The 27,391-nt window shown below is 40.4% G+C and overlaps 1 protein-coding gene across 1 annotated transcript; it reads right to left on the minus strand.

Annotated features, from left to right (window-relative positions):
• Nucleotides 1-27,066, minus strand: Tbx18 (T-box transcription factor 18). Its single transcript, XM_027410992.2, has 8 exons — nt 26,269-27,066; nt 25,144-25,348; nt 23,004-23,105; nt 19,940-20,111; nt 12,280-12,447; nt 9,975-10,039; nt 4,013-4,107; nt 1-2,851 (listed from the first exon to the last, which is right to left on the minus strand). Exons 1-8 carry the CDS (start codon nt 26,576-26,578, stop codon nt 2,127-2,129), a joined length of 1,842 nt encoding a protein of 613 aa, XP_027266793.1. The 5' UTR covers nt 26,579-27,066; the 3' UTR covers nt 1-2,126.
• Nucleotides 27,067-27,391: the final 325 nt, after the last annotated feature.

Here is a 27,391-nt window from a genome sequence, read left to right on the forward strand (position 1 = left end):
AAAGGTTCAATAATGTACTTTAATATAATTTCTTAAGCACTTCTTAATAAAATACAGATAATTATAATTATCAATGTATATATGTCATTTAGTACAATAATAAAAGGTTAGTCTTTGGAGTGACATGGTTATTATTATTTACAGCAAAACCTAAAAGAAACAGCATTGGTGCAATATTTCTAAATTTTACCAAAACAATTTTTAAAAATGTCTACTCAGATGATAATGTCATCTCAAATTACCAACAACAAAAAGAAAAATGTTCCACTTGGTGTAAAGTCTTTTTTCCAAATCTCTGCCAAGTTAGCAAGACCATGCATAAAACCTTAGCTAGAGCTACCTACTGCACATATTTCATGCTCCTTGATGCTAATCTTAGATTTTCAAATTGCTATTAACTTGATGACCTCCTTATAAAATCCATGGTGAAATTTGTCGGTATCTATAAACAGAGACAAGTCCAGAATGTGTTCTGTCTAAACATAACATTCCCCTAAATATCCAACAATGATCCTGTTCAGTAAAAAAGTAAACTGGGATAGAGGCTCCTTCCCCATCCAAATTAGGGACAATATAGAGCAAGCCTATGAATAAACAAAAGGAAAGCATTCTTTTCATTTGATGTACACAAAATGTAAGGAGCAGCTGGGCAGACACATCACTTTAGTTTCTCAACACAAGGAACTGTGCACCATCCTGCATGCTTCACTTTTTTCTGTTTATCTCATGATCTACTATCAAAGTTCCTTATTTTGAACTTGTCATGTGTTCATTTTAGGCACTTTTAAAAGTCAATCCTGTTTTCATTTCTTCACTTCCAAAGTTAAAATGCTATTGAGGTTAAAAGTTTTATAGCTCACTTATCATAATGAGTATCTTCCTCCTTGGTCCTCCTTGGAGGCCTTTCTAGTAATGGACTTTGGCCTTTGACTACAAGCACAAGACAGATTGCTGGAGATAACCCTCTGAAATTCCTTGCAGCATTAGCACCATAAAGGCAAGACCTGTCTGCTTTGGAAAAGGAGTCAGACAGGGAGATAAGGCTAGGGAGGGGGAACTGTTCAATTTGTAGGAGTTATGAGACATAAATAAGTGGCAGAAATGCTTTTTCCTTACTCACAGACCAGGGGTCAGGCAGCTCAAAGATAGAGAATGATCCTAAATCTAAAAAACAAGCCACACAAAGGCCTAGGGGTGGATAACATTATTCCTCTAATTTAAAATTAATAAATAAATAGACATTACTCGTTGAGACAAAAGAATCTGAGGTCGACTTATTTTCTTTTTTGCAATTCCTCATACCATACTATCCAACCCCTTCCCTGGTGAAAACTCGAACTTAAAAATGTTTACAGGAAATTTTTAATGGCCTTCTTGATCAACTAAATGAAGTGGGGAAACAATTTTAAAATAGTACAGATGTAATTTTTGGCAGGTAATTAAGATTTTTTGTCCAATAGAAAGTGAAAAGTCACAAGGGTCTCCTCTACCTTCCTTCAGGAAAAAAAACCATCAGTCAAGCTATGGATTTTTAGGTCCAAGGTCTGCAGTAAATAAGAATAAGCAGGAATGAAAAGCTAAGCCTTTATTGTTGTAGATATCTCAGAAATACACTAATAATTAGCTGGCATTTGCACTGGAGAGTCTCACATCATGTCCAAGAATAATAGAAATCAATTGCTACCAACACTCAAATACAAACTGCTCAGAGCACTCTTCTGATAGATGAAGTTACAAATCTTTGGTTAGGTATGTGTCAGACTGCAGTAATGGACCCCATCACTTTGCATGGGAGCATTAGAAAAGTCTTTGGTTAGTATCATTACCAACATTCAAGTGTATCGTTTTGCTTTTAGAGTCTGGTTGTTCTGGATAAACACAGTATATGTAGTTAATATTCTGCAACACTGGATAAACATGGCAGTCAGAAGCCTTCAGGATACTACATGCTGTGAATATATAGCATATATACATGCCATAGATAATTACAGTCTTGCCAGGAGAAAGTAAAAATCCTCAGGGAGCCTTCATTTTCTACTATATGTACATATTTTCCATGTGGCCTCCTTCAAAACTAAGAAAGATCCATTAGATTCAAATGTAGTTAGTTTAACTTAAAGGTTTCATCAGACCATATGTGCAGACACTTGAGAAGATGACAGAGTTAAGCTTCCTAGGGTCCTGGAGTCAAAGAAACTCTGCTGGCCCCCACTGCTAAGCAGGTGCACTCCTTCCACGGGGGGCAACATCTGCCGATCAGTCATGGTCCCACTTGGTGAGGACCCCAAGAAACTTCCTTGGGAAGAAACAATTTTCTCAGGACTGGCAGCCAGTTTGGGGGACGTGGAGAAGTTATATCCATACAAGGCACAGGGACTATGTAACCGGAAAGCGTTGTAGGAACCCTGGTGGGTCTGGTTAGCAGCAAAGGCATTGCTGGATGGCGATGGCATGATGTACTGGAGTTGAGGGGACATCCCTGAAATCTGCATGGACAGGCTGCTCTGCGGGCAGCTGAAGGTGTCTCCATCAGTGCCACCCATAGACATGTTCACAGATGGGCTACTGCTCACACCCACATAGGAGGGAGTCCTGGGTGGAGCAAAGGTCTCACTGCTCTGGTTGGTGAGCCTATTGTAGGTCTCTGCCAAGGATGTGCTGTAGCGGTTGAGGGTGAGGCCCGAACGGGCACAGGCAGAGTAATCAGCTGGAGCCAGACTACACAGCTGGCTGGTGTTCGGCCCTAGATGGAAGGCGGGAGAGGAGCAGGAGGAGCCAGACAACAGGTGAGGGTGTGCGGCAGGAACACCATTCCCGGTACCTTGGAGTAGAGTGGAAGAACTTGTATTTCCTATAAAAAGAAGTTGCAGTGTAAAGCATGCCTCCAGTTGCCATCTCTCTCTTTAAATTTGGTAAGTATGTGATACGTAAAGCTTGTTTCAAGAGGGAGGAACTGCAAAGGTGAGAGGTGGCCTAGCTTTCAATCAATTCATTTCGTAGAACTCAGATTAAGTAGCTTAAACATAACATTTTCTCAATATTTTTAAACCAAGGGCTGGTAAGAGGGACCTAAGGGTAATAATAATTGCAGCCAAGCCCAATAACCCAAATTCAATCCCTGGGTCTAGGATGCCACACCTCGTGTGCATCTGTAGCTTCTTACTGTGCATCAATGGCTGTACCACTCAGGGTTCTGCTACGCTATCACTTTGTCCCTCAAAAATCTCAATTCCAGCTAGAAAACAGGTTGGCAAATAGCATGCAACACAGAGCAAAGGTCTAAGAAATTAACATACTATGACTCTCAAAGAGGGTGGGTTAACCCTGCAAACAATCAATAGCAACTCCCTTCTATTGGTTGCCAGCTCCCTTTTCTGGATTTGCTAGTCAACTGATGCTTGCAAACCTGACATAACTTAAGAAGAATGGAGAATTCCAAAGGGCTGTAAAACCTTCATTATTCTAGCAACAGTATTTCATTGCACTCCTTTATATAAAAGCCCAAAACCTGAGTATGTGAAATTCTCACTGGGAGCTGGCAGGATCCTGGTAAAAATTTGCCTGACCTAAGAGTCTACCTCCTAAGCAGACTGGAGCAAACAAGGATGGCCCCTTTCTCTAAGGACATACAAGTCCAGGGCTTGTGAGAAATGAGCTCAAAATGGTCTGATCTCATCACAGACCCAATAAGAAATCCTAATAATAGATGAATATGAGGAACAGGTATGGGCAACTGGGCAATTTCTTGTAGAGTACACCTGGCTTCAGAGCCCAACATCGCATGGCTCGATGAATGTTGCAAGGAAAAGGTAAGCTAAAACATGTATTATTTAACCTCTAACAGCACAGGACAACCATCTTTCCTGACCTCTCTCCTGTTATGCAGAAAAGGAATACGCCCTGGAGTCAGAGGATGCTGATGATAAAGTCAACATCGTGGGTGTAAATAACAAAGTGTGCATCTCTTACACCTCAGCCTTTTCTGCATATATGACCCAGGAGACTGAATTACCTTGCTTTGGAATTCCAGGTATATCTTCAAAAGTTAGAGTCCGTAGTGATGGTCTCCAGAATGCATATGACTCCACCAGGGCTTCCAATCCCATTCTACATGGAAAGGTCAGGACAAACAGAGTCTGGTTAGGAAGAGCTGGAGTTTTCACTAATACTAAGCATCTGAATAAACAGCATGGTATTGGCAATGCCCTACACATTCTACACTTGGTGGCAGGTTAGGTGATTGCCACGGGCAACAAGAAATGCTGTGCACAGGGATGCAGGAAGAAAATGGGAACCTACCAAGATGCCTGCTGGCATTCTAGGACCCTAAGCTAACACATGGACCTGGGGATATGAGTCCATCCTGGCTACTGTGAGGCCAAAGCTCTGTAGTACTCTGGAGCCTCTTTCTCTGTCATAGGAGTCTGCCCTCTGATGAAGAAGGAGACAGTTACAAAAACATCTTTAGGTCATGTTCTCTTTTCTAAGGGACATTTCTGCCCATCATTTAGTACATCAATAGTTAGCTCAGAGGAAGTCAAGGAAAACCGACTTCTGCTCTGGCGCGGTCCCCACTACTAACCAGGCTAGGCCAGGAGGGGGCAGCACTGATCTCCCACTCTGCTTTGCACAGTGTGCAGAAGGTAGGAGGAGGTGATCTCCAGAGCCACAGATTAGTATCAACATTGTAAGTTATTGTACAGCCTCGCCATGCACAATGAATTGATGTGTAAAGTGTCAATTTGGTTGCAGATGATTTACAATTCATCCGTATATTTCAAAACAAAAGCAACTACTCTAAATGCAAACATAAATAATTTCCTACCACAAGTGATTCAGTCTTCCTTCCCTCTTATATGTGCTGGCTAAAGAATACAATCTGAGATCTGGGGTTGAGCCTTTCTCTAAATTAGCCATTCTCAAAACAGCCTGGAATCTCACTGCCCGCCTTCAACTCTAAGAAATTTGTTAGAAAGATAACATGGTCTGGGCCAGGATGCATCTCAGTAATTTACCACTTATCTCATGTCTTAGTCAGGGTTTCTATTACGTAACAAAACACATGACCAAAAAAAAAAAAAAAAAAACCAAGGTGGGAAGGAGGAAAGGGTTTATTTGCCTTACACTTCAACATTGCTCTTCATCACTCAAGGAAGTCACAACATGAACTCAAGCAGAGCAGGATCCTGGAGACAGGAGCTTATGCAGAAACCATGGAGGGGTGCTGCTTACTGGCTTGCTTCCCATGGCTTGCTCAGCCTGCTGTCTTATAGAACCCAGGGCCTCCAGCCCAGGGAAGGCACCACACACCATGGGCTGGGCCCTTCCCTCATTGATCACTAATAGAGAAAATGCCTTACAGCTGGATATCTCATGGAGGTATTTCCTCAGCTGAGGCTCCTTCCTCTCTGACGACTCTAGCTCATCAAGTTGCCCCCAAAACCATCCAGTGCATCCTAGCATGCACAGAGAGTCCTGGGACCATCCTCAGCACTACAGGAACAGAAACCCTTCATCTGGGCAAAATACCAACTATCTGGACATTTCATATAACTGTTGCATTTCTTACTATTTTCAACTCAGCTGCTGCCTCCCTGTACTCACAAACCATTAACTAAGAACTAAGGTTAGAGAAAACCTCCTGCCAGTCATATGACCTCGCCAACACAGTGAAAGCTCCTCAGAGAGCAGGAACGATGTATGCAGGAAAACTACCTCACATTGCCATCCTTCTGCATCCAGGTTTTACACATTCTTACTAATTTCTTTAGTCTCAGAGGAGGTATCGCCAGCCCATACAGATGCAAGCCAATCTGCCACAGGGAAAACAACCCCAGCCGTTTCTCCTGGGCTATGTGGGTGGGAAGAATGGAGTCTGACCTCTGACATAATCACGTGCCACAGAAAAGACTGCTTTGGGTAAAAATAATAGCCTGGGGTCAGAAGAACCAGCGACTACAAGTCACTCAAACTCACTTGCCCTCCCTGGACTTCAGCTTCCTGAGAAGTGAAGATTGAACTATGAAGAACTGAAGCCCTTTTATATCCAGGATAATTCATTTCATTCTAACGGGTTTTTATTTTACTTTATTTTTTGTAAATCAGACACCATACCTGTGGCCAAACTATAAGTCAAATCCTGGAGGTCATACAACTCAATTATATTTTCTATATGGTAAAATATCCCTTTCTATGCAGTGTGTGGGCCTGATCTGTCTCAATACGGGGATACCTGTGGGTTGTATTTAATACTGAACTAATGAAAGTTGGGTATTGCTTTGATGGTCTCTCCGTATATAGCTTAAACCAATGCTAAATCTTTACTGCTTTCAAGAGAATAGAAATTTTTTTTTGTTAGAGAATACTAATACACACCTTTATTTAAAAACAAACTGCCAGCTCACACAGGTTAACTTTGATAAAGGTAGTTTGGAATAGTAAAAATACCAATGTCATTATGAAATAGTTTTACTAAAACCAGAAGTTTCTGAACTAGATAGATGTGTTTTTGCTGCTTTATTTGTTTTAGCAATGTAACCTGAATTATGTTTCAAATCTACAAATCAAATTCGTAGGGAGATGTTGCTGAGCATAGCAAACACATAACCCTATGTTTAAAGTGATGGCTTAGAGGGGACACATCTACTACAAGCATTCTGATTGGGAGCTATTGATATGTTGCCCGAGGCTATTACTTCACACTGCCAATTCCACAAAGGATTTCAGATATTTTGCAGGAAACAGTTATAAAATATTTATTAGTTGAATCTGGACTTTTGTTAAAAAGCCTTCATTTTCTCCAGTAATGGAGACTTTTCCCATCTAGTTAACGGGAAGATGAAAGGCCCCTCCTGCAGGAGAGTAGCCAAGGCGATAATTTATACAAGGTGCCTTCGAGCAACCTCCACATTTACCAGCGCCCTCATTTATGCTATCAAATGGCTGAGTTTATTTAGTAAAATGGTTATGTTTTTCCTGAAGTATTTAAGAGAAGAAATTTTTGTACCTTCCTGAGTAAAACCTTTTATAGGGTCAAACCTAAGGCCTAACTGCGGAATGGAGCTATTCTCAGCACATAAATTCACTCTCACATAGCAAATGCCTGCAGGAGGGCTTCAAGGGCTGAAGCTACTGATTGCTGTAAAACGGGCTGCAGAGCCATGAGGAGAGCCTGGAGTAGCCAAAGAAGGACACTTTTTAATTAAGCAGAATTGTTTTCATAAAACTTCAGCAATCACATGCTTGTGTTTATTTTGTGTCCTGATCAACTTGTTTATTTCAAGTATGAGGAAAATAAAAATACAATTATGTTTTTAAAAGCAGTAAAACTACATAGCAGAACCAGGAAAAATAAAGGAATGTTGTGGGCAGTTTTCATAGACTTTACTCTATTAATATATGAAAAAATATTACGTTCTTCTATGCCCTCAAAGCCACTATACCTTCAATGAAGCCTCACATGGAACACAGGATCTTTTTAATATTTTAAGGACAAGAATGCATAACTTCGAACTATTTAAATTGACAGAATTTTTCACACTGTTAAGGTCATTTTTTTTAATATGGAGCAGCATTTCATGAGAAACGATGGAAACTTTATTTCATTAACCAAAAAGCTCTAGAGCAGTGGTTCTCAACCTTCCTAATACTACGACCCTTTAATACAGTTCCTCATGTTGTGGTGACCCCCAACCATAAAATTATTTTCATTGCTACTTCATAACTGTAATTTTGCTACTGTTATGAATCAAAATGTAAACATCTGTGTTTTTCTGCGGTCCTAAGCAAACTCTGTAAAAGGGTCATTTGACCCTCAAAGGGTTTGCGACCCACAAGTTGAGAACCACTCACTGCTTTATACAGACACAACACACTTTGCCTGTAATAAGACGATCACTTGGAGAAAACTAAGAATTTTGAATTTTAACCAAATTCAGAGTGTAAAAATATAATCCTCTACTTCTGTGTGTTGATTTAAAATATTACAGGTTTTATTAGAATCAAAAGAAATAATGTAAAGCACCATTTGATACCTAGCCTACATATTTCCTTCCAAACAGCCAGAAGGGAACGCAATCCATGTCAGACCTGTGGCCTCCAAACTGAACAACAGGCTTTGTGGTTTACTTTCACCCATGACAATGAGTATTTTAAATGGCACAACTTAAATAACCAAATCTTTCTTTATGCTGGCATAGCTAGAATTCCTCCTCAAAATTTATCCTATGAACCCATCATCTAGCTTCTTATAGAGGCTTCACTTGTTGCTTTTTGTCCAAAATATACTTTAAGACTATTCATAAGCCATTGCCTCACAAGTGAACTTCTCTCCAGAGTCAGGAGCAGCTGCATCTTTCCCAGACTAAACAGCAACTTGAGCATGGTTTCTGGTATTTACTCTCAAAGCCTGAGTGTGGCCCTCCTATGGGAGTTTTAATACATTGCTTTTCTGCTTAAGAAGCAAAAAATAACTAAAGCCAATGCAAGGCTCTAAAATGTTGTTCTGATGTAACCTAAATTCACAAGATGGGTTCACCCAAGCATCTCCCAAGGCAGAAAAAGTCATCTTACAGGTTCCCTTCTGCCACTGCACTCATGATTTTAGGGCTACTAAACTATGGTTTTCACTCAATTTTCAAAAACATCCCTGAAAAAAACAAACACAAAAACAAAACAACCTCCAGGCACAACTTTTCACCACACTGAAACATTTCCCAAAAGATGTAAAGCAATTTCAATGCAGGAGATGAATTTGTTAATACCTGCAAACCATCTCATAAAGTGAAGCACTTCAGAAAACTCTCCTATTGATCAGTCTTGTTGATCCTCCTAACACTAATTGGAAGGTCACTCTAGTCTCACTGACTCTTAGTTGCATTTTAGTACTTTAATGGTGCATGCATGTGCATGCGTTGTTTAGGTAATGCCAATGTAAATGAGGATGACACCAAGTCTCTTTAGCAACTAAGCACATTTTGAGACCTGTCTGTCACCTATCTTGACTACCTGGTCTGCTAAAAACACCAGAAAAGCTAGACCATTACCTGATAGCTCTTCCTTCTAAATTTTCAAGTGAAATTGTTTCTTGATAATTGAGGGGTTTCAGTTCATGTAGACAATCCTAGTCAATACCAATTTCAAAACCTATCAGAATGATTTGGTGAGTGAAGTAATAAAGTTCAAATCCCTCTTGTTATAAAAATGTATTTAGAAGTATGCATAGCAAAGCCTTACCAGAAAGTACATTTAGAGAATATTCCTCTATTATCACCCTCTATGACTAGCAGTATTTTAGAAAATGTAACACTGAACTGTACTGGGATAGAGCCACATCAATAAATTTAGAATCTTGCAGCAAATACACCAGATGATCATCTCCTTGATAAAAGTAATAGAGTGAAATTAATTGGTGTAGTTATCCCACTTAGTGCAAACACTGTAAAACACAACACAGAAAAAAAAATAATAAACAAGTGTGTGGCTGTCAGTAGAGCCAAGGACAAATTTGGAAACTGAAGAGGATCAGGTCTCTTGGCAATGTGAAACGGTTTCATATTCCAGTTGAAAATCGGAGTTAATAAGAGACTCTTCGGACAGAATCAATAGACAGTGTGTCATCATTAAGAACATTCTAAACAAAAAGAAGAGGCAGAAAGGACAGTTTCTCAGACAATGAAGGCCCATGGGCCGTAAGAGATAACCTCCATGGCCTCTCCAGAAATAGCATGCACTCTACATGCCAAGAGCTTGCATCTTCACCCCAGCCTCACTGATTAAAGTCCATTTTAGGGCATGACTACACTCTATACCTACGTTACCTCCAAGACACACTAGTGTTTACCGACTTAAATTCTCATCAGAAATGATTCCAACCCTATGTTTACTGTTAACCCTTAAGCTCGTGATGGAAAAACATCACATTAAAACTTTAAATATATTTACTAGAACAACCAGGAAATTTCACTAGGACTTGCCTGTTCCTCCCAGAGTCTCGGAAACCTTTAGCAAATGGATTCCTGTCTATCTTAAGGCGAGTGATCTGCAGAGTAAAAAGGAAATCACATTAAATCTTACATAAACATCACAGGGCATTATTTAAAAGTCGATAACTGTAGAACTACCACCAATCCAAAAATGAACAGAAGGTTCTTTTGTGTTCCTGTCTCATATGTTTTAATATCCTGGCAGTGAAGGTAAGATTTCAGAAGTCATCTAGAGCAGCCACCTGCTATGAAAGAGATACTTCTTCACTCATTTTCCATCTTAATATGAAAATAAAGGCTTGTTTTGTTTTAATAAAGGCCTGCAGAGGGAACCTGAATAGCCTCCTGCCGCTTTGTCGTATTTGACCATCCTCTCAAACTGAAACTCCGATTATCTTGTAGTGCTGGGAACCAGGGATCACCCAGCAGCCTACATTTATTGACAAACTATGAGCTTGTTTCCCTTCTTCATAATCTGGAGTCTCCATGCTCCCTAACTTTATTGCCACAGCATTTTTCTTTGTCTCTCCCTTACCCTTAAGTTTATTCCTCTATCTCTTACCTATGCAGTACTAACCGGTCACCAAACTATAAAAAATATCTAAACAGAGGTACCTGTGTCTTAAATTTACTAACAGAACAAAATTATATTAAAGTGGCAGAAATAAATGCTAATTTAAAATTACTTAACTTTAACTAGTTTCAAGTTGTTGCCTCAAAACTGGCTTCTTGTCCACTAAGATCTCAAAGTTTAAAAGAAAGGAACACCATCTCCGTTAATGTTGGTTTGGACTCATGCCATCCTAAACTTGACATTTTAAGTAACACTTCTGTTTCTTGGTAGATCTGAGGAATGCAGAGCATATTCCTTGTATTTTGCTTTTCTAAATTCCTGGTCTTCATGAAATCTATGACGTTAATGAACATGTTTGTGCTTACATTAACCTGCTAAGAATGAGACTGGCATCGTGGAGATGGAAGGCCTTCCTGGAGTCTCCCCAGCTGGCCTGTGCATGACCTCAGCCCCATCAGCACTACAATACTGCAGACACACAAGTCCCATAGGATATTGTCTTGGTATATGATTATAACTACATTAAAAAGGATATTATGAAAGTTTGCTGATTAATTTATCATAAATGCCATTCTATCACTGAAGGGAATTCTATTACAGATGATATTAAAGCTCAACTCTGTTCATTTAAGTTATATGTAAATAATGTTAAATAAATTAAATATTTCAGAAGTTAGTTATAAGAATATAGATTTATACAATAGCACCTTTCTAAACAAAAATATAGCTCTATTATATCATTATTTTTAGCACTAATATTATCAATTAATTCAACATAGATAATGTATGCCATACTGAGTTTTGTGCAAACACCTCACTTGATTATTATAGCATCTTATATACAGTTAATACCCCAGTTTTATGTTTTCTTTTCAAGAAATATTTTAAAAGTTACATACAATGGTGCAGGAACACAGGCTACAGAAATCACATTGATATTAATCAGAAGAGTCTTTATCAATTTCCTAAATTCTTAAAAATGATAGCTCTAAAAAATTAAAAACTGAATGTGGTAGCATTGTCCATTTTCATTCTAATTTGTTGACTCTTGACTGATTTGTTGGTATACCCGGCATCACAATGTGCCAAAAGTGTGTGTGTGTGTAGCTTGACAATCACACTCTTGATGCTTGTAAAACAACCTTAAAGAAACACAACCATTTGCCAATTTAGAAAAGAAACATTCCACTTTTCAAATTAAACCTTTATAAAAGCATCACTTCAAAATTGCCGATCTCTCGGACTGTAATGCATATTGCATAATGCCCTGTACAATAGTTTAAATTATGGTTAAATGAAAAAGCCCTTTAAAATATACAAAAAGAATGTATAGGAAAAAATCCTCCTGCTGAATATTTTCTTATAATTCATGGGCTGTGGTATTAAAACCCCATCTCATGCTCTATGATACAACTCAGTTTTCATACTTTATATGTCAATTTTCTAGGCAAATGACATGCTTTCTAATTTTAATTATGACACTATGATTCAATATCTCAAGATGGGAAGTAAAACTACACTGCTAATTGCAAGACATATGCTCGGTTTAAGTCATCACTAGATTAGTCTGCTTGGGAATTGACGGAATAGGAGTTGTCACTGTGTGCACACATGCATGCACTGAGTATCATGTATAGAGAATGTTTTCATGGTAATTCCTGACATTTGGCTGCAGCAATATGGAAAGCAGGAGTCTAGCAAGAGGACTGCTGAAAGCAATACCTGCTGATTCTGATACGCGGTGACGGTGGTGAAGACTGTTTCTGGGAAGGAGAAAGCCTTCACTCCCTCCCCAGAAGGAACAGGCTTGATGGGGGAAAGGTCATCCCCACAGTCTTTACGGATGACATGCACACGTGGCTGGTATTTGTGCATAGAATGAAGAATAATCTAGATCAAGGAAAGAAAACCACATTAAACAGGAACCACTCCCAATTTGAGGGCATGAACAAATATATACCATGGGAAATAAATTCTTGCAGGAAAGTTGCATTTCTGAAGATGCAGGAAGTTAATTTAACAAAATATAGCAAAGCTGCAGGAAAAGGCTAGGAAGACATCCCTAACGTTTATATAAAAATACAAATCACTTTAATGAAACCCTCACTGTAGCCATGTGAAGTCAACATCAAATTTCTATTACTTAAAATGCAATAATATAATCATTAATATTTTATTCATACTAAGCTAAATTAGACCAGAGTCAATACCAATGAAACAAAACAAAACAAAACAAAAAGATTGAAATGATTGTACCATTGTACAATCCATCTCCTAAAGGATACACAAAGATTTTCAAACTCCAAGGGAATTGTTCCTTCTTCGGTGATAGTGCACACATACTGAGGACACCCACTGTCTTCCTGTGTTTGTTCTGCAAAATCTCTGGTTTGTCGGAAGAGTAGAATGCCCATGCTCCCATTCAAATCTCAGACCGGAGAATGGAAACCCTACCCTACCCTGCCCTGAGTCTCTCATGTGGTCTCCACAATCCCACTTAGATTTGTCCTAATTGCATCAGGTTCACAAAATCTTTTTCATATAACAAATGTGTATCTCATAATGTGTGACAATAGAACTAGAAGCCACTTACATAAGTAGAGTAGTAGTTACCAACAGGAATTTACAACATGAGATGTGGTGACACAAGCTGTTGCTAATGCTGATTAGGCAAATTTCAGTCATACAATAAACTTGCTTTTTAATCTCTCTTTTTTTTCTGGTTTTCTGAGACAGAGTTTCTCTGTGTAACAGGCCTGGGTGTCCTGGAACTCACTTTGTAGACTAGACTGGACTTGAACTCAGAGATCTGCTTGCCTCTGCCTCCCAAGTGCTTGAGTTAAAGGTGTGCGTTACCACTTCTGGCTTTGTTTTTCATCTTAAAATAATAAAATGGTACCTAATTGTTTAGATATATTTTATGGCTTATTAAAAGAGTACAGTGGGCTCATACAGAGATGTGAACAGTGATCACCTCTGAAAGGGGTTGTGTGTGTGTGTGTGTGTGTGTGTGTGCTCGAGTGTGCACGAATTTATGTGCATATATATGCCTTTTATGTTTTAATACTTTCACGAACAGCAGGGTTTTTTTTTTACTTGTTTCTTGGAGTCTATATTCAGATATTCATAAATTACTTTAGCTAACAAGTGTTCAGCTTTTCTGAACTCTAACCTTTAAATTCAAAGTTTTGTTACTATGAATCTAGAAGGAAAACACCTAAGCAAAAGTCATGTGTTTTCTACATGTGTTTTCTACACAGTGTTTGGCGTGCTTCAGTAGTTCCTAATGCAGGCAGTTTAATAAGCCACCTTCAGAGCCTTTGGTCATCTCAAACATAAACAGCCATGTACTTCGAGAATGTGTTTGTTGTCACGAGCCTTTTCTCTTGGAATAGCCAACACTGCAGTCTGCAGCTCTGTTTTTGTTTTTTCCCTGAGGTTTTCTTTGTGTCAATGGCAGACACACTTGGGAAGGAGATCTAAGGATCTTGCCAACCAGGCATGCCTTTGAGGGAGGCTGGGGTGAATACAAGAACATGCAAAAGGGGTAAGCACACAGGCAGCCATCCATCCGCTGCCTCTTTCTAGGACTATGGGCAGAATTTGAATGAACTATTAGTAGCTTTGACAAAAAAATAAATAAATAAAATTATAAAATGCAGCAGTAGACAATTGCTGCCTTGTACTAGAGATACATAATATTTTTTTCAAGTTTTTGTGGGCCTTGAGTAGGTGTGCACATGGCCGTCCTATGAAAGGTGAGTCTTGCTGTGAGCCAGGATAAAAGTTTGAAAAATCCAAAAACGAAATTTTACTAAGAATCTAACCATCAGCATAGCCTAGCAAACAGATTTTCAGTGGATGAGGAATGCCTTTTGCTTATTTCCTTATTACTATATTATACCCACTAAATCTGTTTTTAACAGAGATCAGAATCTAAGCTTCTATTCTTAAAGCAGTTTAAGTCCTTTCAGCGTTTTGTTTCGCTCTGTTTCTGCTATGCCAGAGGGAGGGGAGCATCGGAGGTGGAAGCTGCCTTCTATTCCCTCACTTCCAGGTAGAAGCATAGCTGTTTAATATTTAGCGTTCTGCATGACATTTCCAAATCTCAACTTTTTTTTTAATGGAAAGTTATACAGTTTCTAGAGACTTCCAAGTGCTCACATCATCCTAGTCATTCTTCTTTCCCTTCCTGTCTACATGCCTCCCTTACGAATTTACACGACTGAGCAAGCACAGTCCCTAGGCCAGGCCCAATAACGGGAACACAAGAATGGTTTTAAACCTGTGGATACAGCCTGTATCCCAGTCCCCACCTGCAAACCTAACTGCATAGTCCCTTTCCTGTGACTTATTATTGTAATGGCATACTCTTTCCAACGTTAACATCAAATAGCAAACAACCACTTCTAAAGAGATAACCTTAATGCTCATTCAACCTTGCGCTCCTCTGTTTAACTAACTTTCTCTTCTTGCAACAGATATCTTTGGGGGTTGAAACGTTTGAAGGAGAACTCTTCCTCCTCGCCAAGCTAAGAATCAAAATGTCAGTGGCTCACATATGGCAGCATCTAGAAACTCCAAGAGAGAATCACCATCCCTTTACAAGTGATTTCCAGAGCAGAAAAAAAGAAAATCAAAGGCATAAAAATTCCACTCAAATAAGTAAAAAAGTGCACAGCTGACTTCAGAGCACTGGGACGAAGTGACTTGGAATGGAGGTGACCAAAGTGCCTGTTTACAGGATTGTCTTATGAGGGCTCTGCTCTCTGGCCATCTGAGCTTCCATCTCGGGGCCCCACAGGGTAGACAGAGAGAACTGACTCTTACAAGGTGTACTCTGACCTCTAGACTTGTGCAATGGCATGCAGGGATGCACAGCCTGAATACCCACTAAATAAATAAACACAACAAACTGTCCCATTTATAGTAATAGTAAATCAACAATATTTTCCTTACTTAGTGGGATATGTAGGACCACTGGCCTTTTTAAAAAGAGACCATAATTATAACTCAAATAATCATATCTTGTGTGTACTTTCTATACTGTCTGTTCTATTTGGACAGGATTTGGGCAGGGGACTAACTATAATATTAGAAAAGGAATGCAGACCTCTGACCACAGACACAGAGTACGTTCCATTTCATAGACTTATACATGCTTTTCTACTTTAAAGACTGGATTTAAGGGGTTTGGATGTGGCTCAGTAATAAAGCACTTGCCCTGGGCTTAACCTCTGACACTGCCAATTAATTAATTAATTATAAAGTAGACTTACATCAAAAGAAGCGTACTTATTTTTCTGACAAGTGCTTGAAGTCTGACAGATAAGGCTTCTAGTTTTACAGCTTGATAGTGGAATTTGTTGGTAACTAAATTTTTTCTGGCTGACAAACTCTCAAGGTTGTATTAGGTTTGTAGCTGTTTGATTGATACACCTAGAAGGCCTGCCCTTTTCTGAAGGGAAAGGAAAAACAGTAGATCTTGGTGGGGGGGTTGCTGGCTAGGAGGAGAGAAGGGAGGAGAAACTGTGGTCAGGTTGTAATATATGAGAGAAGAATACATTTTTTTTAAAAAAAGGTGGGATTAGGCCTAGCAAATGACCAGATTAAGCCCCCCACCCCAGCCCAGCCCACCCCAGCCCACCCCACCCCCACTTCCTGCATGGATTATAATATCAGCTATGCCTCACTTTAAGCAGTGTCGAAACTTTATCAGTCAATCTCAGACAAAGTAGACGTTTTCCTTTTGGTTCTTACAGGATAGTGTTTCAGGCCCTCCTTAAATACATACTTCCAAGTTTGCCAGCTTCCTTGGGTCTCTAATTCCATTATGACCCATGAGGAAACAAGGCCTCAGAGAGTGGAGCCGACTTGCCTGGGATCACTGACATGGGGTCCTCAAACATTCCAGCTTCCTTCCCCATGAGAGAGCACAGCTACCTCTCCTGCACCACCCTGCTTTCCCAGTCTGGGTTTTCAAGGAGAAGCAATAGAGAGTGTGGGCATGTGTGACACAAAATTGTCAGCAGTGGGGACACATGCACTCCCACAAGCCCATGACTATGGCTACTTGGCAGGGACCACTGCCAGAGCATCCGGCACTTTAAGTATGATGGTGCTGCCATTTAAGGTGCAATGTCAAATGTCTTCTCCTTTTCAGAGAGATGCTCATGGAAATACTTTCCTCCAGAGGACAGATTGCAGGAAAATAAGAAAGCATGCATGTGGTGAGAAACTGTTACCCAAGCATATGAACCCCCGGCACGAGAGCAGCCCAAGACACAGCCTAGGTGTGTACCAAACCTAGCAGAAAGCTGGCTAGAATCTCCAAGGATCAAATCAGGCCTACAAAGTTACCACAACATTCAAGGATTAGCTGTGGCTCTGAGGGATACTGCCACTCCGAATCCTCCTTAATTTTCTTTTCTGAACCAGGTCTGGTATTTGGGAGTTACTTTGAAAAGTTACTTTGGGGAAAACACATTACCCCATGTGGTCAAAAGTCCAGTTACCGACTACAAGACTTTGATCCCTGCAATCACCTTATGCTTACTTAGTAAAACACCCAGGGCCACAGAATTCACCCATCACAAAGCTGCATTTACGTGCACTGAGAAATTAAAAAGTAGGAAAGGAATTTAGGAAATTAACTATGGTGCATACAGTTTTATTAGAGGTGACAATGACTTCTTTTAGAATTGGTGGAAAGACGGAAAGCAAAAGGCTAAAAGGGCAAATGTCCCTGAAGGTCTCTGCTAAGGTCCCACCATGACAGTACTGCCTTCTGAGACCCGAGTCACATATGGCAGCAGAATCACAAGCACATCCCCAATCTCTAATCTGCTTCCACTGGGCCATCAAATGCAGTGCTCACAGCAGAAAATTTCTGGTATCCCTCCCAGTTTGAGGGATGAGCTGGGATGAGGTACCTCTATAAACAGACAAGACAGCAATCTGCAGGCTCCCTTCTCATTCTATCTAGGCAAGAAACTCATGAAGCCAGTCAGTCTCTGCCTTCAGTGTCCTTGATCACATTTAGCACATCTGTGAAATGAATAGCATGAAAGAGTACCTAGCCCTACAAGCAATAACGTTCACAGAGCAATGCCCTAAAGTCCCGATTTCACCCAGTCCTCCCCCTTCCCCCTTGCAGTGCTCCCTGTAAGCATTCTTTCTATCTCTTGATTAAACTTAGTACATCCCGTCACAACCTTCAGAGAAAAGTTTCACCAGCAGACAGAACATTTCCTTAATTTTGACTGTTCTTTGCCGCTTTTGTAAATTTTCCTAATAGCAAGATTAGGCTCAAGTAACTGAACTTGAACTTGGAACTATTCTTTTATGTTTTAAACAAACACTGTGTGATGGTTAATTTTATCTGTTAGCTTGGCGAGGACACAATATCCATATTTTTGGCCCAACAGCACCAAAAGATACTGCTGTGAAAGTATGGCTTAGAGATAAACAGTCGGTAGACCCTGTGGAAAGCAGATGAGTCTCTGTAGAAGTGAGTGGCCATCGTCCAATCAGTTGAAGGCCCTAAGAGAAAACAGACTAAAGTCCCTGGAAGATGACAATATTCTGATAACAGATTCCTTCAAATGCAAGTCACAACTTCAACTCTTCCTAGGTCTCCAAAACATGGAACTGGCCAACTCTTCCACAATCACATGAACCAATAATCATATTTATTCTGTAATTCTCTCCCCCTCCTCTCTTTCTGTACCCTCTCCTACCTCTGTCTCTTTCTTCTCTCTGTCTCTTTTCTCTCACATACACATATGTAACTGTAGGTGGAAGTTTCTGTCCCACCAGCAGCACCCAAACATCTTGTATTGACACAGTTAATACAAGGAATTGTTGTAAAGGAATTGTCCATGTGTAACTATTTTCTCTGTAGGTACAGATGTACTAGGCATACATACATAAATATATTATATTTTCTGGAGAATCTTTTTTTAGATAAAATCTGTTAAAATTGCAAATCTGAAATCATAGGTTTCTAAATCTCTCTATAAAATTCGATATATTACGTACCATATATAAAGCCAGTACTCGGAACTAAAAGAATTAGAATTGTAAGATGATTACATTGATTTGAATTCTTTATCAGAATTCAAATGATCTGAGGTACAATTATCTTTTTAAAAATATATTCTTAAACTATAGAGTTCAGAAAGTGCAACATACTTTAGGTTTTGAAAGCAAGCAACACCAAATAGCACTTTGTCTAAATTTCCTACTAAAAGGCAGAAGAATAGTCCCGAGCCTCAGATGGGTGTGCTAACAATAATTCTGTCAGACAGAGGAACCTGGTAATTTTTTCAACACTGAAACCAAGTGAACGATACTTGTTACAACTTGATTATGGAATTGCACAAAATAAAAAGAAGGAATGTGAAGTCATATGGAAAATACATGAAGAAATGAAATGTTTTCTCTCTCTGATTCTGACTTAAATCATAAAGGCAACCATTGAAACACTATCATGTGAAATCTTACTATTTGTGAACTAACATGTAGAGACTGTATTTGGTTAATACCCCAAGGTTCTCATCTAGACACCTGCAAGCCACAGCACAAGCACTGAATTAGTGCTCATTACAGTTTGCAGTTTTAAGTGACTTATTTCTGAATAAGCTAGGTGTCTTCTTTGTCCTTTGGGAAATGAGGATGTTGGTAAAGGTATTTCAATTCTTCTTAATCAAAACTCTACTAACAGACACCTAACAGAAAGGCTAGCTTTGAACAGAAATGAGCAGTACCCAGAGTTAGTGAGCTATTAAAACAATAACGTAGGATCTTGCCTAAAGTCAGCAAGCTGTTAACAATGACTGTCTTTATGGAACAGCTGGACTGGTCCCACATATCAGGTTTCAGCAGTTTTAGGAGTAAAGGGAATTATAATATACTTCGACACATTAGATGTCATTACAAAACAATTGGGAACTTGCAGATGGAGCACACAAACAACATAAGCCCGGGTCATTACTGCCCTGAGTCTCCACTGGGAAAAGAGCTGGATACAGAGAGGACACAATAAATCATTCCTGTTACCAAACTTCCAAGTACATTTCAAGTATAATAATTAGCACCTCGTGGGATTTCACATAAATGTTTTGATTTAAAAAAAAAAAAAAGAAGTCTCTGTCTTGGGTCTCTTCATTCCAATACAAAGCCAGTATCTGCTTTAAACCTACTGGATGCTTTATGGGACACTTCAGCTATAGACATGGTCTCTGGTACAAATATACCCTTGGTTTGGCATGTACTGTTCACATACTGACCAAACAGAAAGGGGTGTTGCAATTTTAGCATATTTTACCAGGCACTGGGTGATGTGGCCTGCTGGTTCTTGCCTGGGAGGCTGTCTACTCACATGGCCTTGATCGTCCAGCTCGTTGTTAGTAAGTTTCAGCTTGTCGAAGCTGACCACTTGTCGCATCCAAGTCTCCCCAGAGGCAGGCGAGTCTGGATGAATATATACCCTGGGTGGCACAGGGGAATCAGCATTGCCTGCCACCATCCATTTAGAACTGTGGTAAACATACCTACAAGGCAAAAACAAAACAGTCAAACTGTGGATGGACTACCCCAGTTCTTGAAATTACCAACTAAGACCAGACATGCACACTTTCTAAATATAAACTTAATTCTCTATACACCCAAAATAAGCCTTTAAATACTTTTGAGATTGTACTGTGGAGCCTATGGATAATTCAGAGTAAACTCCATATTGATGGCTTAGTGAAAATATACAGGTTGTCTCTCCCATAAACAGCAAGTATCTTGACTCTAATGCATTACACCTACAATAGACATACCTTATATTCTGATATTTTAATCTGAATATTTCATTGGCATGAAGACACTATGTATGAAGATGTCAATCTCACCTCTGAGTAAACCTCAGAGTATTTCATTGTCTTATTTTAAAGGTTTCTACTTCCTGAAAGGTCACTCCCCTTTTGGCTCTGTACAGTCTGGTGGAACAAACAGTGGAGAGGTGAAAGGAAACTGCCACATTGTTTTTTTTAGGGGGGGGAGTTAATCATTTTAACATTTAGGATAATTTTCCCCAATTCTTTAACGTTATAAATAGAGGATAAAATAATTGAAGCTAATTTAAATTTTTGAGGGATTATAAAATATAGGGCATCATTAATCTTCCATGCTTCTCTTTCTTGATCATTCTAAGAAAATTACTTCAGTTAGCAAATATTAGTTTCCAACTACCAATATTCAACACACAAAGCACATTCGATTAGTACAGCCAATTATTGTTATTTTCACAGTTAAGAACCACAATAGGTTTTTCTGTTTTTTAGATAAACACAAATAAATTGACTTAGCAAGAAAAACATTTAAGTAGTAAGATTTCCAGAAATAGATAAAATTTTAAAATTTAGCTGAATATTCAGATTATTATATGTTAATGTGAATTTAAAAACTAGAAACTAGCATGTCAGTGAAATGATGAAGTGAGATTATACACTTAGATATATTGCCTCCTGCTCATGTGTTAAGATACTGAACACAATTTACAATGGTAATGTTCAGGTAATGTCAGAAATACCTGTGTCAAAAACACACATCTTTTTAAAAAGCATGAAACATTTCCCTAAATCTATCTTTTTTGAAGCTCTTTGTCTCAACTATAGTTACACATTTCAGTGAGATGAATTTTAAGCTCAATGTCCCTTGCAGATTTTAAGTCCTTTCCTTGAAGCAAAATATGTTCAGCATTTAAATTAATTTTTAAATCCTTCCTTTAATTGTTATGGTGTGGTTTTAATAAATAAATACTTATGAGCTTTTGTGACAATTCATTTTTCATAAAGTTTTTAACATGGATCAAATACCTTTCTTTGACAGAGAATAAGTCAAAAAATAATTTCTGATACAGATGAAAAAAGTTGGAAAATAAAATAGAAACCTTAAAGATGCATGGGGAGAAAACTGCACTTCAGATAAGACTTGGGTTTCTACCAAAATAAATAAAAATGTTCTATCAAAACCTTGAAAATTATGCACATTAAATAGTTCAAATCCAACACCCTCTAAGAGAATTAATTGTACATATAGACATTCCTCATAAAGCATCTAAATATCAAAGCTAAACATATCTTCCAGAGCAATGGAAGAAAGCAAATGTGTGTTTCATAGTTTCATCTATTAAGATCTAAATTTTCATTGCTTTCTGTGAGAGTAAATATGAATTGTGTAAAATAAAAAATCTAAAGTATATGGGGGAAACTGGAGGAAGAAACAGAATAGAATCTTGAAAAATAAAAGAGTAATTTAGAAACTCACTAAGAATTACATTATCTACCTCAACACAAAACTCAAATTAGAATATGGGTTTTAAATCATGTATATTTAATGAACAAACTTAATATTGTCTACTTTCTGCTAGTCAGTAGATAATGTAAGCAAAACTTTTAAAATGACTTTTTAATTAGAATAATACAACTTAAATAGAAAACACAAATAAAACTACTATATTAAACACTTTTTCTATATGCTCATACACAAATTTAAATCTGAATATTTTTGACATCAAAAACTTGTTTTATCAAAACAAGCACCCATTTTTTAAAATGTGATAGAAACCCAATCATTTCATTCAGATGGATACTAAATGAGAAAGAAATTTTCAAACAGAGATCCATCTCCTGCTCTCCCAAACTCTTCAAACTTCCTTTTAAACAGATTAGCATCTCAAACTCTTACAATAAGGGAAAAGCATTGTCATTGAAAATCACTAATTAGTTTTCTAGCCTAAGTAAAAACAAAGACAGTTTGAAAACAAAGAACTGATTATCTTTTCGGAGTTTACTTGATGCACAGACAAATGTATTCTGTTTCAAAATCCAAGTATTATAGAAAATTTTAAAGAATTGTCAATTACCAACCTAAAAACAAACCAGGGATAACAATTTATTACAAATTTAGAAAATGATTTAATGTCACAAAGAATTATGAGATTTTATTTTTCTAACTTGTAAACTCTTTTTTTCAAATCGAAAGTCTGAAATACATGTTATTTTTAACATAACAAGAAAATTAACGTAAAATCAAAAAGATAACATTTACTATAATGTGTATCTGCAACCTTGCGTTAAACAATTCCTATCAAAATTCTAACTCAACGGCTAACCAGTGTTAAAGATATATTTTACTTAGCAACGCCATACGTGATCCTGTTCGAAGTCTCAAAGACTAAAGACATCTCTTCAACTACCAAAAGCAAAACAAACCATGAGTTTCTACAATATACTAGGGGAGAAGCACCATTTTAGCTTCTAGAACTCATGGGAGTTAGATCGTGAATCTGGAAATTCTGTGGTCTTTGGGGAACAAAGATCACGATGACATGGATGAGGCAGGCAGTCGTCCACAGAGTCCTGGTGTTGCTAAGGCTCTGCTTGTGGTCATCGTACCTGTATCTCTTGTTGTCCACGGGCACAATATCCATAGCAATGTAATACTGCTGGTGAGGATCTAATCCAGAGATCTTCACTCGCATTGCTGGAAACATGCGCCTGTTTGTAATGGAAAGGAAAGAGAAACGGGGGTTGGGTTTTGTTTTGCTTGTGATTAAGACTAGAAACTGAATAAAGCCAGGAATCCTCCTGTAATTTCCATTTTAATGTAGACAAATTTATCACATTCACTTAGATAACATAACTCTGGGTGTCAGAGCATAGGTTACATCAAAACTACAGCCTTAAAAATGTGATTTGTTTCACCATGTATACATGTTCTGTGTTTATTGAAACATCAATGTATCTTAAAAGCAAATGGATTTTACACCAAAGAAACAACTTTTGAAGCAAAATCAACAAGCCTATTTATCTTACTAGAAATACTGAAATACATCATTGATAGAAATTTCAAATTTCTGAAAGTGATAAAATATATTATAATGTGAAATTTTAAAGGGGGTTATAAAAAACCCACAAGGAGCCAATGTGCCATGCTATAACCAAACAATATGTTCTTTATTGAGACAGGACTTCCTGTCTGCAGCCCGGTAAGGTAAAGTGCAAAAGGCGCTCTAAATTTGAAAGGTATAGTAAAACTTCTTTATTGGAAGCAGAAACTAAACACAACATATATTTACGAATTTCCTTCCCCTGCCATAACCCCCCAAAATATTTTCTTTTCTAACCACAATTATTGCTAATTAAAGCAAACGAAAATTCCATTTTCTCCTGACTTCCCAGATATGTGTATCAAAGGAGATGCTGAAGTAAATGCACATAATCCCTTTTTAAAAGGGGGCACAGAAGCAAGGAATACAGCATGGCATTACTGTGTATTAAAAACAACATAAGTTTTGCCCTTAAAAAAAAAAGAGAGAGAGACTTTCTTCTAATGATTTATGTCTAGGACCCGCCAAGTAATCTCATTTTTGTTAATTTAACCTTATAACACAAATTTATCTACCACATTTTTTTTTAACAACAGCGCTATTAAAGACCACTGCCGGACAAAGGAAAGTCTATGATTATTAACTAACATGAGAGCAGTTTAATATGCTGGCTGTTTAAGTGTTCTTTCAGTGCACCTGTAAGATAAAGAGGAAAGGTCTTTAACTACATCCTTTATAAGACAACTGTTGCTTTGTGACGCTGAAGACCGCATTTGGATCATTAATAAAATCTCCCCGAGAATGCAGAAGGTAGCATATGGATTCAATAAAATATGTTTTTGTAATTTCTAATAAGTTTGGATACTTTTATGCTACCCAGGTTTTTACCATGTGCACTCCCTGAAAGAGTTGTGTGTGCTTTTTAAAGACCCTTTAAAAGGAACATATTATTCTTAGGTTTCATGACCCTACATGCACTAAATGAGCCGAAAACTTGAAAGCGCAAATTTCTCTCACCGACCTCAAATTATTATGATGTGGCCAACAAATCCATTTATTTGACTAACGAACGATGTACAAATCACATATCCTAAAAAATAACTTCCTTCCAAACGTTTTTGTATTCAGTAAATTTAAGGTGATGGGCTAGATTTCGTGTGTGTGTGTGTGTGTGTGTGTGTGTGTGTGTGTGTGTGTGTGTTTTGCTATAATAATAATAATGATTCTTATAGCAATACATGATTAAACATGACCATGGCTACCTAATATCAGAATAGCACAATACAGCATGAGCTCATAGTCTAGGACCAACCGAGGAATTCTGAATAAAAAAATTAGAATATGCAAAAGAAAATAAGAATTAAAAATAACTAAAGCGAGAGAGGATCAATCTATTACCTAGTTCGGAACGGATAACTAGAGCCTTAAATGCAGACTGGGGTACACATGATCTCGGATAACAACCCCGCACTCCCTTTCTCAAGGAATTAAGGCTGTAGCACCCATATTGACAAAGAGCTTCCTGACTTTTAGCAAGATTGGGCCCAGTTCATCGACAGCACTTCAGAAAAAAAAAAAAAAAATGGCAATCAAGCCTCCAATAAGGGCCTACTGCCCCGGGCCCTTTTGGATCGGTCACAGCTATGGCCAGGAGATGGGCAGGGTGAAGCCAGAATCCATGAGCACCCTGGGGAGCTCGAGCTTACCTGCCAGCTTTTGTGATGATCATCTCCGTGCCTATTTCGTGAAAGCGCTTCCAGAGCTCTGCTCCTTGCAAATCCACCCTCGGGACCTGCGGCGCGGGCAACGGGGTCCCTGTCCGGGCTAGGCCGGGCACCGGAGACCCCTTCGGGGAACCTCTCGGAGACGCCAGCGGGGAGGCGCCCTGCAGGAAGCCGTCCTCACAGCTGCCTGGACAGCAGAGGGCAGAGACGGGGAAGCAGTGAGGGAGAGAACTGGCCTTGGGGACCATCTCAAGGCCATATCCTAGGACAGACGTCCGCAGTCCGGCCGCGGGGCGGTAGGAGCTACCTTGAGGCCTGCGGGGTCCCACTGAGTCCCCATCTCTGAAAGCCAGGGCCTTGTCCTCCCCATGCTCCTGGCCTGTGCCCCGGCTCTTGGGTGTAACACACACACACACACACACACACACACACACACACACACACACACACACACACACACACACACACACACACACACACGTGTAGGTTTCTGGGTCTGAGACCAGTCCCTGAGCTCACAGTCCCAGGGCCACCACCGCCGCCCCGCTCCGGGCAGCCTGGGGCCTCCCTTCACCCGGGGCAGCCGCCGTGCCTCTCTCAGAGCCCGGCCAGAGGCACCTTCTGGAAACATCTCCAGACCCGGATCCCTCCAATCCTCCAGGCTGCTGGCCTTCCAGGCTCAGGGAGCAGCGGCTGCAAAAGGGCGAAAAGCCAGCCCTGGGGCGCCGGGAGCCCGGGCAGTTAGTTCAGCATCCCGGGGAAAGAGCGTGGGCGAGCTCGCCGCAGCCTCCGGGGTTGGCACACCCGGCTTCGGGGCGTCCGTTCCGGTGTCCGTGCTTCAGCCCGCGCCCTCCCCGCACCATCCTGGGACTCCGAAAACTTAGCAAGGCGAAAAGCAGCACCCTGAGCTGGAATCCCGAGCGCAGAGGCGATGGTGGCAGTAGCACGCTGGGCCCGGCTGGGACCCCCGGTCGGACGGTGCACGAGGCCGACAGGTCAGCGCCTGACACCCGGGGCTCAGCGGCAGAGCCTCGCCGAACCTCAGGTTCGCGGGACCCGGGCGGGGACGCTCCGGGAAGCCGCTGGGACGGGAAGGGGCCGACTCACCCGCCGCTCCGCGGGAGCCACAGCTCCGCTCCACGTCCGTGCAGCCCCGCGCTGTCTCGGACGCCGCCCCGGCTGGCAGCGACGTGGGGGCTGCGTCTTCGTCGGCCTCGGAGCAGCCCGGATCGCCCACGCCACCGCCACGGCTGCAGCCAGCGTCGTCCGGCGCCCCGGCCGCCTCTTCCGTGGTTAGCTTTCTCCGCTTCTTTTGAAGCTGTTGCTGCTTCTCGGCGCCGATCAGCGCCTCCACCGAGAAGGCGTGAGCCTTGAGGCTTAGCATGCTGCACGGCGAGCCCCTCCGCTTCTCCGCCATCCCCGCCGCCCCGCGCCCGCCCACCCCTCTCTCATATACCCGCGGCCGGGGCGCAGGCACGCGCTCGCCTTCCCGGCCCCACCAAACGTTCTGCAGCTCCCGACGCCTCCCGAGATCTGCTCCCTTCCCCGCGGCCGGCAAAAAAAAAAAGAAAAAGAAAAAAAAAAAAAAAACCCCAAATTTGCCGTTTCCTCTTTCTCTCTGGCGTTGGGATCCGAGGAAGCAGGAACGCAGCAGCCAAGTTTCCTTTCCCTCGCTCTCTGCCTAGAGCTCACTTCTTTAACTCCCAACCCCTCCACCTCCTCCTACTGCTCCAAGATCTGCCTCGACTGATGCGCCAGAGAGGACTAACACGGGTAAAAAAACACTCTGCGGACACAAATTAGGGATTGTAATTGAAATTTGTTGCCTTGATCTGTCAGCACTTCCAAGCAGGAGAGCGGTGGGAAGAACTTGCTCATTAGTGTCAATAAAGCGGCGGGGGCGGAGCCTACGGAGCTGTCCATCACCGAGATGGTTCACCAATCCGGAGGCGCTGACTCCGCTCAGCCCGCGCCCACTTCCTTACAAGGTCGGAAAATCTCGGACCTAGAAGCGCCGCCATCTGGCTCGGGTGTGCCAGCCTCGCGAAAGCAGACCGCTCTTTCGCTGACGCCCACCAACCCAGTCCAGACTCCGACTCTCAGGCTTTTTAAAATCAGGACCAGGAAAGGATGAGTCTCTGTGTTTAAACGAAAGAAAAGCACTGAAGTTAGCATTGTCAACGGTCTTTTAAGGCACGCTTAATCTCCCATCGATGTGGCTACAAAGCAC

The sequence above is a fragment of the Cricetulus griseus genome, chromosome 4, assembly GCF_003668045.3.
Source record: "Cricetulus griseus strain 17A/GY chromosome 4, alternate assembly CriGri-PICRH-1.0, whole genome shotgun sequence".
NCBI lineage: Eukaryota > Metazoa > Chordata > Mammalia > Rodentia > Cricetidae > Cricetulus > Cricetulus griseus.